Genomic DNA, 16,447 nt, shown 5'->3' on the forward strand with positions numbered 1-16,447 from the left:
CCCGTGGTTCCTTTTATAGTGCAAGGGGATACCAAAAGGCTGGGCTGCATGGGTGACACGCCACCCATGCACGTGTCGTGCGAACTGATGCGGTGGCGACACCTCTAGGGAACTCTCCATGCGCCGGCTCTCCACCCGCGCTAATGGGACAGGGCGCGCGTCTGGTCAGCCTTGACCGATCGGCCCTGTCTTGTCTTATTGATGAGTAGTGGAGATACCCAGGCAAGGGGTACTAATTGCCCTGCATAGTTGCCGGCGTCTGCAGAGAGCGCACGCCACCTGTTGCTCTGTTCGCCACCTAGTCCTGCACATATAAACATCCCCTGGAGGCCCTGCGGGGGTCACGTACCAGGCAGGATGGCAGCGCAACCGAGGCGTCCTGGGAAGGCGCCGCCCCGGAGCTCCCTGTCATCCAGTGCTAAGGGCGTGAATGGTGAAGCACGCCGCTACTGTTCATGGGGTAGCACACCTGCGATGGGCGGCTAGCTTTGTCTACTTGTTCGGCTCGAAAAACTGTGTGCAGGCCCACAGTTTCCGCGCTAGTGGGCACCTTGGATGTCAGTGGTGCGACAGTAGCCCCCGGGTGCGTCCATTTGGCCGAGCCGGGGAGGTCGTCCTGCGGGCGCTGGGAACCCCTCCCATCAGTCGCCGGGAAACCAGCCCACGAACCGTGTGCCCCTCATGCGGTTAGGACTACCTAGTGCGATGTGACACGTCTAACCGCATGCTCTACCGCAAGATGACGCGACTGGCCGGGTCACCACTGTAGTGAGCACTTGAGTGTGCAGCAGGGCACCAGGGCCCGAGCCTCGGCTCAGTTGGTATAAAAGAGCCACAACGTAGGGTTCCTCCTACCCCCACCTCCCCGCTCCGCATCCTCTCGAGCCAGCCATGGGCTCCAAAGGTATTTATGCTCATTTGCATAACCATAAGCCTCATGGATTTCATCCACAGAGCCCGGGGCCGCACCAACTACGTCTCTCTAGTTGATGCATGCTCATTGCATGAAGATAAGTCTCATGGGTCATTCCATCGAGCCTGAAATCACACCAGCTGCGTCACTTCAGCAAATCCATGCTCAGTGCATGAAGATAAGACCCGAAAGTTCTCTATCGGGCCTGGAACCGTACCAGCTATGTTATTCCAGTCGAATCCATACTCAATGTATGAAGATAAGCCCTAAAAATTAGGCCTGAATATGCATCGACTGCATCCCTCCAGTAATAATTCTCACCTAAGGGTCGCTCCCTGCAACCATGTTCATTACATGAAGATAAGACCCGTAGGCTTCCTATAGGGCCTGGAAACGTACCAACTGCGTATTTCCAGCACACACAAACTTGACGAACGAGTCGAGTACTTAAAAACTGGAGTTCGGCTCGATAAGACCCCTGCAGGCTAAGTCGAATTTCGCCAGTTGCCAGGTTCGAGCCAGGGGACTCTAATACTGATGAAAGCTAGTGTTTTATTCGCCCTAGAGCGATTAACTGAACTCGATTTCTCGAGCATTTGGGCACATTAAGCATATATCCCTATGATCTCTTCTCATTGCATTTGATTTGACCTGCTATCAAAATCATATTGTGAAACTGTTACTTAACAGTCAAACAATAAAACATCGGCTCGGACATTCTCTGAGTCGACAACGCTTCTCATTTGAAGTATAACTCGATGAAATACCAAGTTTGCAGCATTATGCAACTGGCTCAACAGCAAAATGAGTTTATTCTTTACGGGGAAAGTCCCTACTAAAGTCTACAACTCAACTAGGCACTTGGGGGCTACTGACGTGGTTATGACTAACCACGTGCTCGACTCGAATATACCCGTTACGGCCCAGCTGGGGGCCCACAAGGAAGCCTATTATGACTCCAGGAGTCTACATGCCAAATCTCGCGACTCAAGATAAGGAAGGTTAATTAGAGTATATCTCCCCATTGTAACCGACTTGTACTCTACCATAGACCTGGGTTCCTGCATATATAAAGGACCAGGAGCGGGAGCCAAGGGAACACCCCAACTTAGTTAGAAGTCGCCTAGACGCACTCACTAGATCGAATCTGTGCATCTAGCCTCCGCGACACCCCATTGTAATCGACTTATCAATACAGATCAGACAAGCAGGACATAGGGCTATTACCTCATCGAGGGCCCTGAACCTGGGTAAATCGTGTTCCCTGTGTCCTTTTTAGCTGACGAGTTCGCCAGCACATACACTCGAAATCTTTCCTAGATACAAATCCACCAATATGGACATTGTCGAAGTCACCCCTTCGTCAAGAGTCTTTTCCCTTACTTTGCTATGGTCGCATCAACAAGCTCAGATGAGCACAGCCTAATCGTGTCATTGGACGCACCCGACACTCGGGGCCTGCGCCCAATCGACCACAATCTTGTCGACTCTAAACTTGACATTGGACGCACCCGGCACTTGGAGGCTGCGCCCGGACGATCTAACGTTCCACTCGGCTCTCACGGGCTGTCTCATAAAGTACATCAGAAACATCATTCAACGGCCAACGCTTTCCAAAGTACCAAAAGCCTGAGCTCACGCCAGTTTTCAGCAGAACATCTCAAAGGATTTCTTTATTCTACCATCGAGAACAGAGGTATGATTTCCTTTATTTCAAAGATACTGGAAGCTACAAATTACAAAGGAGCTCAAAGTATTTAGGTCTGCGCAGGATTGCAAACCAATCATGTACAAACCCGGGGGCTACTCCCACCGGGAGCGCTGGTCGCGCACCCGGTAAAAACAATACTGACACCACTATGCCTATATCTATAACGGATGAAAAAAGACTGCTCTACTCCAAAGCCATAAGAGTAACCAGCTGGCGCGCCGTGTGCTCCATTGCATCGTAAATCAGACCCAGCTGAGCGTCATCTAGCACAGAGGAGGGAGTAAGATGTAGGAAGTCCAAGTTCAATGAGGGGTAGTAGAGCCGAACAAACGCGAGGGCCAGAACTGCCCCCTCCACAAGTTGTTCGTGCGTAGCCCCCTTCACTACTGCACCTTCACAGAATTTTTCGATCAACCCCTTCAGATCAACTGGCACAGGTAGCTCTGGGAACAAGTTGTGATGCACCTCAGTCAAACAGTGGCTGCAGGACTTCAGGCAGATCACAGCTCTTGTAACTCGATCTTGCAGCAATGCAAGGGTATAACCCTTATCGTGCTTCGACCAGAAGGCTGGATTCATCGGACCCGATTGTGTTATAGCATCAAGGCGATTCTTCACACGTTCAACTTCAACATATGGTTCTGGCATCATATCTACAAAAGGAAGCAAATCAAAACAACCTCAAGAATCAGCTGGTACAACTTTTTCAAACATGGGAACAAATAGTTACCTCGCAAGTCAGAGCTTAGCTTCACCACCTCCCCAAGAAGGAAGTCTTCTCGGCCTGACGCGGCTCGATTTTCTGACTGAAGCAGCGAAATCTCATCCCGTGCTCGCGCAAATTGGTGTTCAGCATGTCTCAAGCGAGTGTGCATAATCTCAAGTTCAGCTGAAGATTCCATCCTTTCCCGCAGGAGACTTCACTGTTTATTAGCCGATCGAGTTTTTAAGCAGATTATTATGCTCGAGCCCGCACTTGACTACTTATAGTCAGCTGCAGCCTCGGTATCAGCATCAGGTCATAGCTCCTCGACTGATCTAGCCAAAAAGATGACTGATCAAGAGCTCGACGAGTTTGAACTACGACGTTCACTCTAGCTTTCTCGTCACAAGGATCCCAGCGGACATCTACACATAAGACAAAGACATTATTTTCAGGATGACATGAACGGCAAGTCGTAAGAAGAAACAGGAGCCCGTACACTGGAGTTGACTGCTCAAGATTCGAAGCTCTCCAAAAATAAACTCCTGCCGGTTGACTGCAGCTTTCAGCCTGGCCTTGCTGATTTGAGCGTCACTCAATGTGTCAGCGCTTTAATTTAGCTAGTCGAGCCTCGGCATCCTGCAACTGCCTCTGGGAGAGAGTCGAGTTGACTTGAGCCCTCTTGTCTGAGTCGACTCGAGGGCCGCTAGAAGAAGCTACTTTTGCAGTTGAGATCGGGCAATTTGTTTGTCTTTTTTGCCTCTACGTGAAAAAGATTCAGGTCACTTCATCATTAAGCAAATCTCCTTCAGGGGTCGGCTCAAAAATCTTCGATTTCATTTCAAATGCTCAACTAGAGTAGTTCTTTACAAAAAATAAGAAATTCACAAAGGAGAAAGGGAGTTAAATATTTCTAATGAAAGATCGCCACCTCCGGGTCACCAGATGCGCGAAATCTATCTCCTCGATTGATTTGCGAGGTTGCCGTGACGAGATAGCAGCCAGCTCTTTGCCCTTTCCTATAAAGGGCCTTAGATTGATCTCGTCGCCTGCCTTCGATCGAGTCAACAGAGAAGCAACTCGGCGCAGAACATCTTTCTCAACGCCATGTGCGGAAGCAAACGTGAAGAATAGCTCTGCGCCAGCCAACGACTAAATCGGCAGAACCTATCTACCGGGTCCTAGCTCGCAGTGAAGAAGTCAATGAGTCCGTTCAGCGACTCCGGAACTGGCCCGTCAGGAAACATTTTCCTAATCACATTGGTCAGTATCTTCGTCACTTGCCGGAACTTGCCCTTGGCTTAGGCATTATGCCTTCGACAGCTTCTAAGGCATCAGTGAAGCTTTGACTCTTCTTCTTGAATTGAGCCTCGACGGAGGCGTCAAGGGTTCCTGTAAAAGAAGGGGAGAAAATTGAACACTATATAAGAGGTTAAAAATCTCATCAGCGACAGATTCAAATACTCACCGGCAACAGATCGAGCGGCTCCTTTGAGGCGCTCGGTCCAAGCTTTTTCTCGCTCTTTCTCTGTAGAGAGGCGAGAATCTACAAGTTTTTGAAGGCGACATTTCTTAACAGCCGTTTCCCCTAACTCCTGACGACATTGATCCAGCTCTGTCCGGAGGCGATCGTGTTTTGCTTTCATCTTCTCGAACTCATCAATGAGACTCGTCATGGAAAGGATGATTCGCTTAACAATTGAAGTCTGAAGTCATTGCTTGAGTATCACTTCCACCGGGAGGTCAGGACAAAAAAAACTATTTACTTACGTGTTGACTCGAAGCTGGAGTCGTCGCCTGAGGATGAGTCGACTCGTCTGGTCGACTCCCTCCGCTCACTTCCGGGGGATTAGCTGTTGGAGCTTCCCCGGTGGGATTCACCTTGTCTTTGGTTGACTGATCCGACCCTTTCGGGTCCAGACTAGTCGACTCAGGCTCAGGAGTCTTCTTGTTTTCGCCTGGCCACAGTTTGGCTGAACAAGAGTTTTGAGATACAGTAAAAATCTCTAGAAACGCTGAAGCAGAATCGTGAAAAAATTTACCTGCTACGGTCAAGCCGAGCAAGAAGACCATAACGACGAGCCGCGACGGGCCCGCCGGACTTGGTTCTTTTAACCGCAGGTACAGATACGGAAGACTCGACGATCGGGTCCTTCGATTGGGTTTGTACCTGCGGAACACTGTCTTCTCTGCTGCGCTTCTTCGCCGGTGGAGAAAAGCTGCTCGGCTCATTGTCAGGTCCTTGCAGTCAAAAGCATGATCAGTCATATAGCTCAGGTCAAAGCTAACGGGTTTGGTAAAAGTCCTAGAGGCTACCTTTTCCCGAGGCCTATCAGGTCCATAAGGGGCCACCGGAGGGTCAATCTCACACGGCTCTGACTCCTCCAAGGCAGTGAGCCATCGAACCCGACGACACACCTCGGTTGAAGGAAACTCTACTGTGCTTATCCGTGTCGAGTCACGAATCCCTTGATATGCCCACATGGGAGGAGCACGAGCTTGCAGAGGATAGATTCTCCTCCAGATAAAAGCAGCAATGAGGTGAATACCCGTCACCTTCAGTTGGGGTGTCTCCATGAGAGATAAGACTTGGGCCATTAGAGTTTCGACTTCTTCGCCCTCTGTCCCACTCAATTTGTGGCTCCAGGCCGCCGTCTTCTTTACGGAAGATGTTGCGGAGAATTCAGGAAGACTGAAGCCGCGCCCCTCGGCTGGCGCGTCCATGACATAAAACCACTTCGACCTCCATCGACGGAGAGGCTCCCTCTCTCGGAGGTCGAAGAATTTGGCATTTGCATGAACTTGAATATCTATGCAACCGATTGCGTCTTTTCCTTGACGCTTGATCGTGAACATCTTCTTCCAAAGACCCAAATGTGGGCTTATCCTGAGGAAGCATTCACATAGCGTCACGAAGCACGCAATGTGAAGATAGGAGTTGGGAGAAAGATTGTGAAGTTGAAGCCCATAGGCCAAGAGCAAGCTACAAAGAAAGTAGTGAACCGGGAAAGCTGGACCACGGGTGATAAAATCATAGTGCACTTCTTGCTCTCCGTGCATAGGACGAGGGGTTACCTCCTCGCTGAGGAATCGCACATGTCCAGGACGCGAGGACAGCAATCCTTCCTCTTGCATGGCGGCAACCTTCTCGCGATTCATGGCAGACAACGGCCAGGCGTCCGTGGTTTTCTTGCTTTTCCCCATCTCACTGGGTCGAAAGTTTTCTTGTCGTTAGCAGAGAACGCTAAGGGTTATTGGCTATGGAAGCTAAAACTTTGGGCGTCTGAGCTCTGTTCGCGGGGAGGAAGAAGGGTTAAACTGATTTGTCCTACCTCCGTTTATATGCTTACTTTAGCAGAAAATCCGGGCCGCACGATTTCGTTCGTGGCCACGTGTTCCGCATCAGCCGGAATATGAAACGGCAAGGATGGAAATAACCGCCCTCTTCATGGGCACGGGGATCAATGAGATCATCATTGTGTCTTGTTTACTGCGCGAAGTGCGATTGTTTCTCCACTGGCGCCCGCCAACAGTGCATCTAGTTGTCAGGCTAGACTGCGCACCCAGTCAAATCGGCTGACCAAAACGGCTCTTCACCTTCAACAGGTACGTCATCCATGACGAAATCTGACTCAAATATTATGACTCAAAACTATCTTTCATACAGGATAATTGAGTTTTGCTATCAGACATTAAGGCTCATCTCAAGCCTCACCTGTAAATACAAGGACTCTCAGTCGAGTCGCTTACTGGCCAGCGGTTGGTTTCTTTTAATTAGAGACTTCGCACAGTCTGCTTTTGGGTTACCTTTACCTAAACGGGTAAAACCAAGCTGACAATCATGACATAAAGAGTCGACTTCCTACAGTCGACACAACTGAGTCACGCCAGCTGCGTCACCTCAGTTATTTGTGCTCATTGCATGACGATAAGCCTCATTGATTTTATCCATAGAGCCTGGAGCCGCACCAGCTGCGTCGCTCTAGTTAATCCATTCTCATTGCATGAAGATAAGTCTCATGGGTCATTCCATCGAGCCTGAAATCGCACCAGCTGCGTCACTTCAGCATAACGATGCTCATTGCATGAAGATAAGTCCCGTAGGTTCTCTATCGGGCCTGGAATCGTACCAGCTACATTATTCCAGTCGAATCCATACTCATTGTATGAAGGTAAGCCCTATAAATTAGGCCTGGATATGCGTCGACTGCATCCCTCCAGTAAGAATTCTCATCTAAGGGTCGCTCACTAAATCCATGCTCATTGCAAGAATATAATACACATAGGCTTCCTATAGGGCCTGGAAACGTACCAGCTACGTCTTTCCAGTACATACAAATCTTGACAAGATGCAAGCTAGTGTTGCATTTGCCCTAGATCAATTAAAAGGATTCGACTTCTCGAGTATCTAGGCACATTAAGCATATATCCATATGATCTGTCATCATTGCATTTGATTTGACATGATCAGATTGTGAAACTGTTACTTAACAGTCGAACAGTAAAACGTCGGCTCAGACATTCTCTAAGTCGAAACGCTTCTCATTTAAAGTCTAACTCGATGAAATACCGAGTCTACAACATTATGCAACTGGCTCAACAACAATTTAAGTTTGTTCTTTACGGGGAAAGTCCCTAATCAAGTCTTCGACTCAATTAGGCGCTTGGGGGCTACTGACGTGGTTATGACTAACCATGTACACGACTCGATTATACCCGTTACGGCCCAGCTGGAAGCCTACCGTGACTCCAGGAGTCTACATGCCAAATCTTGTGACTCAAGATAAGAAAGTTTAATTAGAGTATATCTTTTTATTGTAACCGATTTGGACTCTACCTTAGACCTGGGTTCTTGCATAGAAGGGGGAGCCAAGCAGACCTCAACTTAGCTAGAAGTCGCCTAGACGCACTCGCCAGATAGAATCTGTGCATCTAGCCTGCGCGGCACCTCATTGTAATCCACTCATCAATACAAGATCAGACAAGCAGGACGTAGGGGTATTACCTCATTGAGGGTTCTGAACCTGGGTAAATCGTGTTCCCTATGTCCTTTTTAGCCGACGAGTTCGCCAACACATACACTCGAAACCTTTCTAGATACAAGTCCATTAATATAGACATTGTCGAAGTCACAACTTCGTCAGCGGTGGCGTGGGCGGGTGTGACAGGACGGGGAAAGATTTGCGTGGGAGGAAGCGTGAGAGAGAGAGGATACTTATGTTAGTCATACTGGCCACTGGCGTGCTCACGCTCAGGCCCATCAAACTGCTAGGAAAAAAAAGTAAAAAGAATTAGGCTATGCACTGTGGCCTCATCTGTCAGACGAGAGAGATAAAAAAAAGTGCGGAGTAAACGAGATAGCATGAGAAGACATGCATGTAGGACAGGGTCCACCGATCTCCGCTGATGAAATGGTGACAAGGATTAGGAAAAGTTGTAAATAAAAAAGATAGACAGGTGGCGAGTAAGTATCATGGGTGAAAATCACACAGAGGGTACTACGAGAATGAGAGAATGCCTCATTGAGATATGGATAAGAAATGTTTCTGAGACGCAGGAGTAGACCTATTGGGAAGATGGTGACGTGGAAGCCGTAAAAGACGTTGGGACTTGGGATCGGCCTAATCATTGACCAACTTCCGATAAGAAAAAGAACTACAGGTTCGAGGACAAATAGGCTTCATCTGTCCAACTTTAACTAAATTTGAATATATCTATACATTAAGTCATGTTCTAAACAAACTTGAGACATCTTTCGTTGGATACGGAGGAGCAGTAAGTTTTTCTAAAATATATAGCAGAAAAATACGCGGAGCGAAGGAAAAAGAAAGCTACACAATCGTTCAGGCTCGACGACTCCAGCCAACAAGCCCTGTCCCGGACCCGGCTGGAATCGATCGGCAGTTCCTAACCCGCTGCCACCAACCGTCTCCTCTCTTCGTCTCGCCGAGATATCTCTGGGGCACGCGTTCTCCTAAAGGTGCGATCGATCTTAACTCAAAGAAAAAAAAAAAGGGTGCGATCAATCGGTCTTCTGATTCGTGTTCCCTAGGTGCTGGCCGTCGTGAGCTGTGTTCTTTATTCCGTCGGGGCGGGGGAAATTGGTTCTTGATCTGTTCTTAGGATCCACGACAGTGGTAGAAATCGTTCGTGTGTGACAACGTATTTGCGATTCGCCCGCTTCGGCCTAGGGTCTGTTTCCGCTAGTTGTTGGTGGATGCGACTTGCGAGCAGTATTATTTTCGCCTAATCGTTGTTGAGAGGTGTTAGTTGTTCAGGCTGTTCTTGTGTTTTTTTAACGCTGTTCTTGTGGTAATTAGGTAAGTTTATTAGAAAGAGATGTCATGCTTTATTGTATTAGACGATGGGGTGAATGTTGCTGCTATGGGAGCAGACCAGCTGTTCGATAAATTGTCTCCATGCGTTTTCCTACTCTAGCGCATCACCTTACCTATATAGAATGCAGTAACTTGCAATTTCTTCAATCTGGTTTGCTCAGCTACGGTTCGGAGAAAGCCCCCTCTACTTTAGCCAGGGCCATAACTGAGAATCTGGAGGCCGGGTAGGAAATATCGTATTAGGCCCTTAACATAACAAAAACCAAATATGGAACAAAATGTTTATATCTATCTATCATATCGGTAATAAAGTTGTTTCAAGAACTACATTTTATCAAAACATAATCTTGGAAGTCTGAACTGCTATTTCCTTTAAAAGGTACCCACCATCCTTGCTGCATTTCCAGATAAAAAAAATCATACTTTAGTTTTTTTCCTCTTCTGCAATCCACCAATCTTTCTCGTGTCATTCTACAAGTTCAATAATTTCAGTTCATAAATACTAAATTTACCAATACATGGAATTCAGCAAAATTCTAACTGCAATGGTTGCTCTGGCTGCTAGTCTAGTCCTCTTCTCCAACTTGGCAACTTCAATCGATGCATGAGAGAAGTCAACAATAGAGGAGATCGAACGAAAGAACACGTAGTTGTGAAACAGTGTGAGACATCATATATGAGAGAATGAAGATCGGAAGGGAATACTGGTAAAGATATTGGAGATTGAGAGTGAGCGTACCTATTTATTGCCAACAACGGATCAATTTTGGAGAAATTGCTAAAAGGTTAATCACCGGTTCTAGCTACAAGGTGGAGACTAGAGAACCAATAGAGTATGATGTGATTAGAAAATGAATTGCATTAGGCTCTGGAAGATGAATATATATATATATATATTTCTTTAGAGAGAAGAGATTGATTTATGGGAAAGCATGTTCATGGAGAGCACTCTGGTGAGTTAGATGGAAGTTAGCACAGTACTCCACTTAACAGAAAATTGGGGACCCTGCTGATTTGGGGGCCCTGTGCAGGCGCATATCCTGCACAGGTGTCTGATACGGGCCTGACTTTAGCAGAGGTAGCATGTCTTGCAGATGTCTATAATCTGTTCTGGGTCCAATTCTTGGGCAGCGTGTGCAATTTAGTTTGCTGAACCAACAGCACACTGTGTGTATGTATGTACAATTGCTTGTGAATTAAAATATAAGTCAATAACAACACACATGACATGCCTGTGTCTTTGATTCTTGAAATAGTCTGGTGGGGAATTCGTGGCTCCTTGTGCAAGAACTTTAGCTAGTATTAACGACCAATATCTCGAGTTCCAATGAAATTCTTGACATGATCTTTCTCCAATATCCAGCAATGTCTTTTGTTTAGTGTTTAGTGATTTTGACTTGGATTCAAATTCCAAAGGGGATTTTAGATAAGTTGTGATCCGCTACCGTTTTTGACACTAAATTAGTATCGTTAGATCCGTTTTCAATTGTAGTTTCATAATATACTAATTTGACGTCATATATGTTGCTACTTTCTCTAACAAAGTTGGTCAAACCTACAAAATTTGACTTAAGACAAAACCTAAAAGTACACTTATATTCTAGAAAAAAAAAGTACACTTATATTCTAGAAAAAAAAAGTACACTTATTTGTGGATGGAAAGATTAAACAATCAAATGGTCATTTTTTTCCATAATGACAGTTCTGTAGACTGGACCATGCTGTAACAACATAATGACATCTGCACTATCCTTAAGTCTCTTTATGTTCATCTAATGCTTAAGCTTTGTTGTTTATGTCAGGTTTGTATGCATGGCAAATGCAAGTAAGGTTGCTGAAGGGTCATCTCTGGCTGACGAATGGGATATGACGTCTCTGACTTCATCAGTATACACTTCTCCACTATTCCAAACAGGATTTGATTCAGTTCATGTCCCAAAATATGGGAATGTGAGTAGTCAGAAGGGGCCATATCCTGGATTATTTATATCAGATGACTTTGTGTTCCCTCCTAGCGAGCATGAGAATTTGCCAATAGAATTTGAGGTTGATGGATTGAATATTGACACAGAGGGTCTGGATGGTTGCCGTGCTCGGAATTCCGTTGAGGGCTGTAATGAACCACACCAAGAAGTTGATGATAACAGTGATGAAAATCCGTTTCTCAGCAGTGACTTCTCTTGTGTCAATGAAGCTACTAGCTCCGATTTAAAACTGTATGAAATACATGGTGATCAAGTGAAAAACAGTTCATGTGGCAAGTCTGATCTTCCTTGTGAAGGATGGTGGCAAAGGAAATCGACTCACGTTTTTCACCATATAAAGGGAGTGACTACAGTCTCCATTGTAGCAGCTGGTGCTTTGGTGGGCTTTGTCATCATGGGTCAGAGGTGGCAGCAGGACAGATGGCACCTTCATCAATTTCAGTTCAGCTTCAGCGGTGAGGTATGCTAGCTAACCTTTGTCTGATGCCTTTTTTGCGGGTGCTTTCAGTATTTCTTACGCACAATGTTTTTCTTGTATATATTTCTATGGAGACTTTGATAAACCATGTCAAAATTTGTAATATTTCTCATCTTATATGCTTACTATAGTCAGGAACATTCAGATTACATGAATTACATGATAGCTTCATGCATCTTGTTACTGATTAGAAGTTCTTCCTATGTGATTTAACATCCAGAATTTTCAGAAATAACACAAATCATTACTAAACTTATGGCATTCATCAACATTGTATGTTATGGGTTCATAGCACGCACAAGGGTAGGAACAAGAACAGTATTGGGAATGATAAGGTGCTTAACCAGGTCGGACCCCTAGCTGTCTGTTATTACTTATTACTTGTTTTGTGTATCTATATATAGTACATATTTCCTAAATACCTCTTTTCATGTACTCTCTCCGTTCCTAAATATAAGAAGTCCTATATTTGTCCTAAGTAAAAAATTTAAACTTTGACCAAAGTTTATAGAAAAATGTACTAACATTTACAGCTATAAGTTAGTTTTATTAAATCCGTCATGATGTATATTTTCATAGTGTAGTTATTTTGATATTGTAGATGTTGGTACGTTTTTCTATAAACTTGGTCAAACTTTAAGAAGTTTGACTTAGGACAAAGCTAGGATGTCTTATATAAGAGATACAGTAGTATTCATGTAAATGGAGGGGCATCCATCCTTATTTAATAAAGCAAGAAAGGATAAACAAGTCCGCACACCCTATTCTCCCAAAGCTTCCCAAGTAGAGGGTACTCGACCGTCCCCTAACCGCTATTTACCTAAAGGTGTACGAGCATACATCGCATGGATTATCACGGTGTTTTGGCTATTATGCTTATCAGCATGGTCATGCCTTTCCAGTTTGCACAAACGAAAGGATAAAGTCCCACTTTCAATTGTTAATAAGTCACTTATTCTGTATCTGTTTGTCGATGATATGCTCTTCCTGCTTTTACTTTACCATATTTTTGGGATGTGCAGTTATTAAAGCAATTCTTTTACATTAAAAGAACCACTTATTTGGAAAGGTCACCCTAGATTGTAGTCTCCGATAATTTCGCCCTGTTTCTTTAAGAAATGTTTCATTTGGGCCTCGCTTGATCAGTTATTTTGGTTTGAGATACATTGCATATCCCTGCTTTGCATCAAACGTTCAAGATGCTGTTACTGTTTTGACCTTAAGGACTCTGGTTTCCAGAATTATTCTGCAACATATTGGTTTCTGTTAAAATGGACACCATGCGGTCATTTCGAACCTTTCTCTTACACAATAGTTTTTGTTACCATTAAAGGTGAGTTAGTGATGGTGATGGCGGTCTTCCATTTCCCTCTTCCCCAGCTCTCCTCTTTATGTATTTTTGTAAATATTTGCTCCATGGCCTGCAGTACCCTCCATCCGTAAAGATCTTAACTACTCACCCTGAACCTAGCAACAAAAAAAAAGCATCTGCCGAGCTCTTATTTCCGATTGATTTCCTTGCATCGTCCAACAACCAAATTCTTGTAATTCCCGCTCCCATTGTCCATTCTCCTAGCGCAACCTTCACTCTGTCACAGCCGATATGCCTCAGCGTCCACCCATCTCCTGCGGTGAATTCCTCGTCCCCAAAATCCCATCAGACCTGCTCAGTAGAATGTCTGGATGCCTGCATCTACTTGGCCCACTTCTAAGCCTTCTGCAGGACATGACTTGACGCACTAAATAGCTGACCCTTGTGGCATTCAATCTCATGTTCCTGTTTGGGACTTGCCTCGATGCGAGGGTAGTAGAAGCATTCTTGCCTCTCTTACATAATAGAAGTGCAGTGGTTTGTAGTTTGTAGCTTCAGTCCTAGCGTTGCAAACTAGCCACATATGTATCAAAAAGGATACAAACTGAAAAAAAAAACATATAGCAAATCAATTATGTCAAGGTAAGTATGTGCCCCACTTATGCAGAGTAAAATCAAAAGATATTTTAAAAATTAGGTGTGTACATGTTTAAGTCATGTCAAAAGGAGAAAGTTAGTGTCCTTGACAATAATTAACAAATTTCAGTGCTCTAAGAAGCAATCTTTTAATACATTTTTTTTCACAGGACTGCAAACTTAGTTTTTTTGCATGAAAATTTACATCCACATGGCTGACTTGAGCATTGACATGTGTGATCTTTTGTGAAATTTGTTGATGATGAAAAAAAAGTTTTTCCATCCGGGAGCATGTACTCCTGTAGCCAAATTGAATTTCCGTCACTTATGTTCACACTTTTTGGCAGAGCATGAATCGAGTGATGGGATTATTCAGCCGTTTGAAGGATGGGCTTCCCGGGAGCCAGCAGCTAAGGTCCCTGCTGCCCACCCGTGTATTCTCTCAACAACCGCTGAGCGCTTAAGTGAAACAGGTGGCAAATTTTGATGGCAAGGACTGCTTTGATATATGATTTTTATTTTCTGATATGATTTGTCATAGTAGCAAATTCTTTTTGTACAAGTACAACCTTTGAAATTTATGCTTTTGTAAATTTGTGTCCAAACTTTCATGGTAGGGGAACATGATTATATGTGCATGGAGTGTAAAGTTCACAAAAACAGCGCACATGAACTGGCAGCAGCTACCTGTCTGCTCAAACACTCTTGAGAACTTGGGAAGTTGGGACACACTTTTGAGTTCATGCTGTAGAAAAGAAAAAAAGAACCGAACCCCGAAACTTGCAGGCTTGTGCCTATTGCCACGATATTTATGTGGCTAGCTAACATGTCATTAAGTGATCGAACAGTGCAGTCATAACTTATTGAGGTGTTAGGCTGTTCATGACGGGGAGTAACTTAGGTGTGTTTGTTTGGGCTCTCAGCAGTTGGTCCAACAGCTTCTGGGCTGTAGAATCTGGAGCCCAAACAAACAGCAAAACATGGAGCCCAAACAAACAGCAAAACATGGGACAGCTTAACGCAGCGGATTGGGAAGCGCTGCCGAAAAATACACTACGATGGACAAGCTGTGAAATCGGTGATTCTTTCGGCGGCTGCAGCTTCAAATTGGCCTTTTTATTGGTTTACCTTCCCACCAAATTCCATATTACGCTCAAATTGCCCTTGCCGGTTCGTTCTATTCCCCTGCGTCTCCCACGAACGTAAAACCCATCCCTTCGTTCTTCACATCGCACCCGCTGCCACCACATGGATCTCCGCTGACTGGCGCCATAGACTTCCTCCGCCGGGAGGAACGGGGATCCCCACCCTCAAACTCCTTTCCGCGGCGCTCGAACCTGCTGCCGCTCGGCCACCATTTTTGGCGGGCTGCTGCACGGGATGCGGCTGGCCGTGCGGTTCAGATGACGCTTCTACATCCTCTTTGCTTTCCCTCCGCCCGACCCTTGACTAACGCCTCGACCACCAACGGCCTCCGCCATGAACCGGCTGAAGAAGATAGAGCTGCGGCCACATACTCTCTGATTGGGATATCCTCTGATTGATTACTCTCTGGTTGGCATCAACCAACAGTGACCTCCGCCACAACTTGTGTCACTGTATCCAATGTTAAAAATAATAATCGGCAGACTCTCTGATTGGATTATATAGTTTGTATATTGGTAGCGTTCAAAATATGCGTGGACAATATATTATTACTCTCTCCGGCCGTTATTACTTGTCGAAATATTGTATATATCTAAATAATTTTTAAAGATAGATACACCATATTGTGTAAATTTGAGACAAGTAATATGGTTAGAGGGAGTAGTACGCTATGGTATAATGTGTTCAAAATTATTGTCATACGGATACAGCGATGCAGTGAAAAAATGATCATCCGCAGAAAAAAAATAACTCTTAAACAACTAATTTACAGGTAAAACAATGCAATCATCACTAATACCAAATCTACATAACTGCAGGATCATTCAGGTCATTTTATTTGCAACTGTAGCCGGACCAGCCGTCAAGGCATCAGACAACTCCAACGTTCCAGCTGCAGCTGGCAGCCACAGCTGATTTGGAATCTGGTGCTGTAGAATCTGCAATTGCGAAGCTGCAGCCCAAACAAACACAACCTTAGAGTCTTAACATGCATATGTTACTAGTCTAAGTAACTACCTTCATAATGTGTAGTAACTTATAAGTGGTGTCATGTATTGTCTCATTAATTGTGTTGTAAACTCATCTTGTCTTGATCTGTGTGATGTTATGCTAACATATCTAGTTACCACATATTTTTTTCTTCATTTATTGTCATGCCCATGTCACAAAAATGTCTAAGTCGCAGCTATGTTACTACCAAACTTGCTTGCACTATGACTAGTCT

At 45.0% G+C, this 16,447-nt stretch overlaps 1 protein-coding gene across 2 annotated transcripts; it reads left to right on the forward strand.

Annotated features, from left to right (window-relative positions):
- Positions 1-9,144: 9,144 nt before the first annotated feature.
- Positions 9,145-14,817, forward strand: LOC100827914 (ATG8-interacting protein 1). Of its 2 annotated transcripts, none has more exons than XM_014897361.2 (3): positions 9,145-9,379; positions 11,468-12,110; positions 14,424-14,817. In XM_014897361.2, exons 2-3 carry the CDS (start codon positions 11,478-11,480, stop codon positions 14,538-14,540), a joined length of 750 nt encoding a protein of 249 aa, XP_014752847.1. In that variant the 5' UTR covers positions 9,145-9,379; positions 11,468-11,477; the 3' UTR covers positions 14,541-14,817. The 2 variants fall into 2 exon arrangements, with proteins under 2 accessions (XP_014752847.1, XP_003557293.1); XM_003557245.4 differs by having other exon boundaries at positions 9,146-9,307.
- Positions 14,818-16,447: the final 1,630 nt, after the last annotated feature.

The sequence above is a fragment of the Brachypodium distachyon genome, chromosome 1, assembly GCF_000005505.3.
Source record: "Brachypodium distachyon strain Bd21 chromosome 1, Brachypodium_distachyon_v3.0, whole genome shotgun sequence".
NCBI classification, from domain to species: domain Eukaryota; kingdom Viridiplantae; phylum Streptophyta; class Magnoliopsida; order Poales; family Poaceae; genus Brachypodium; species Brachypodium distachyon.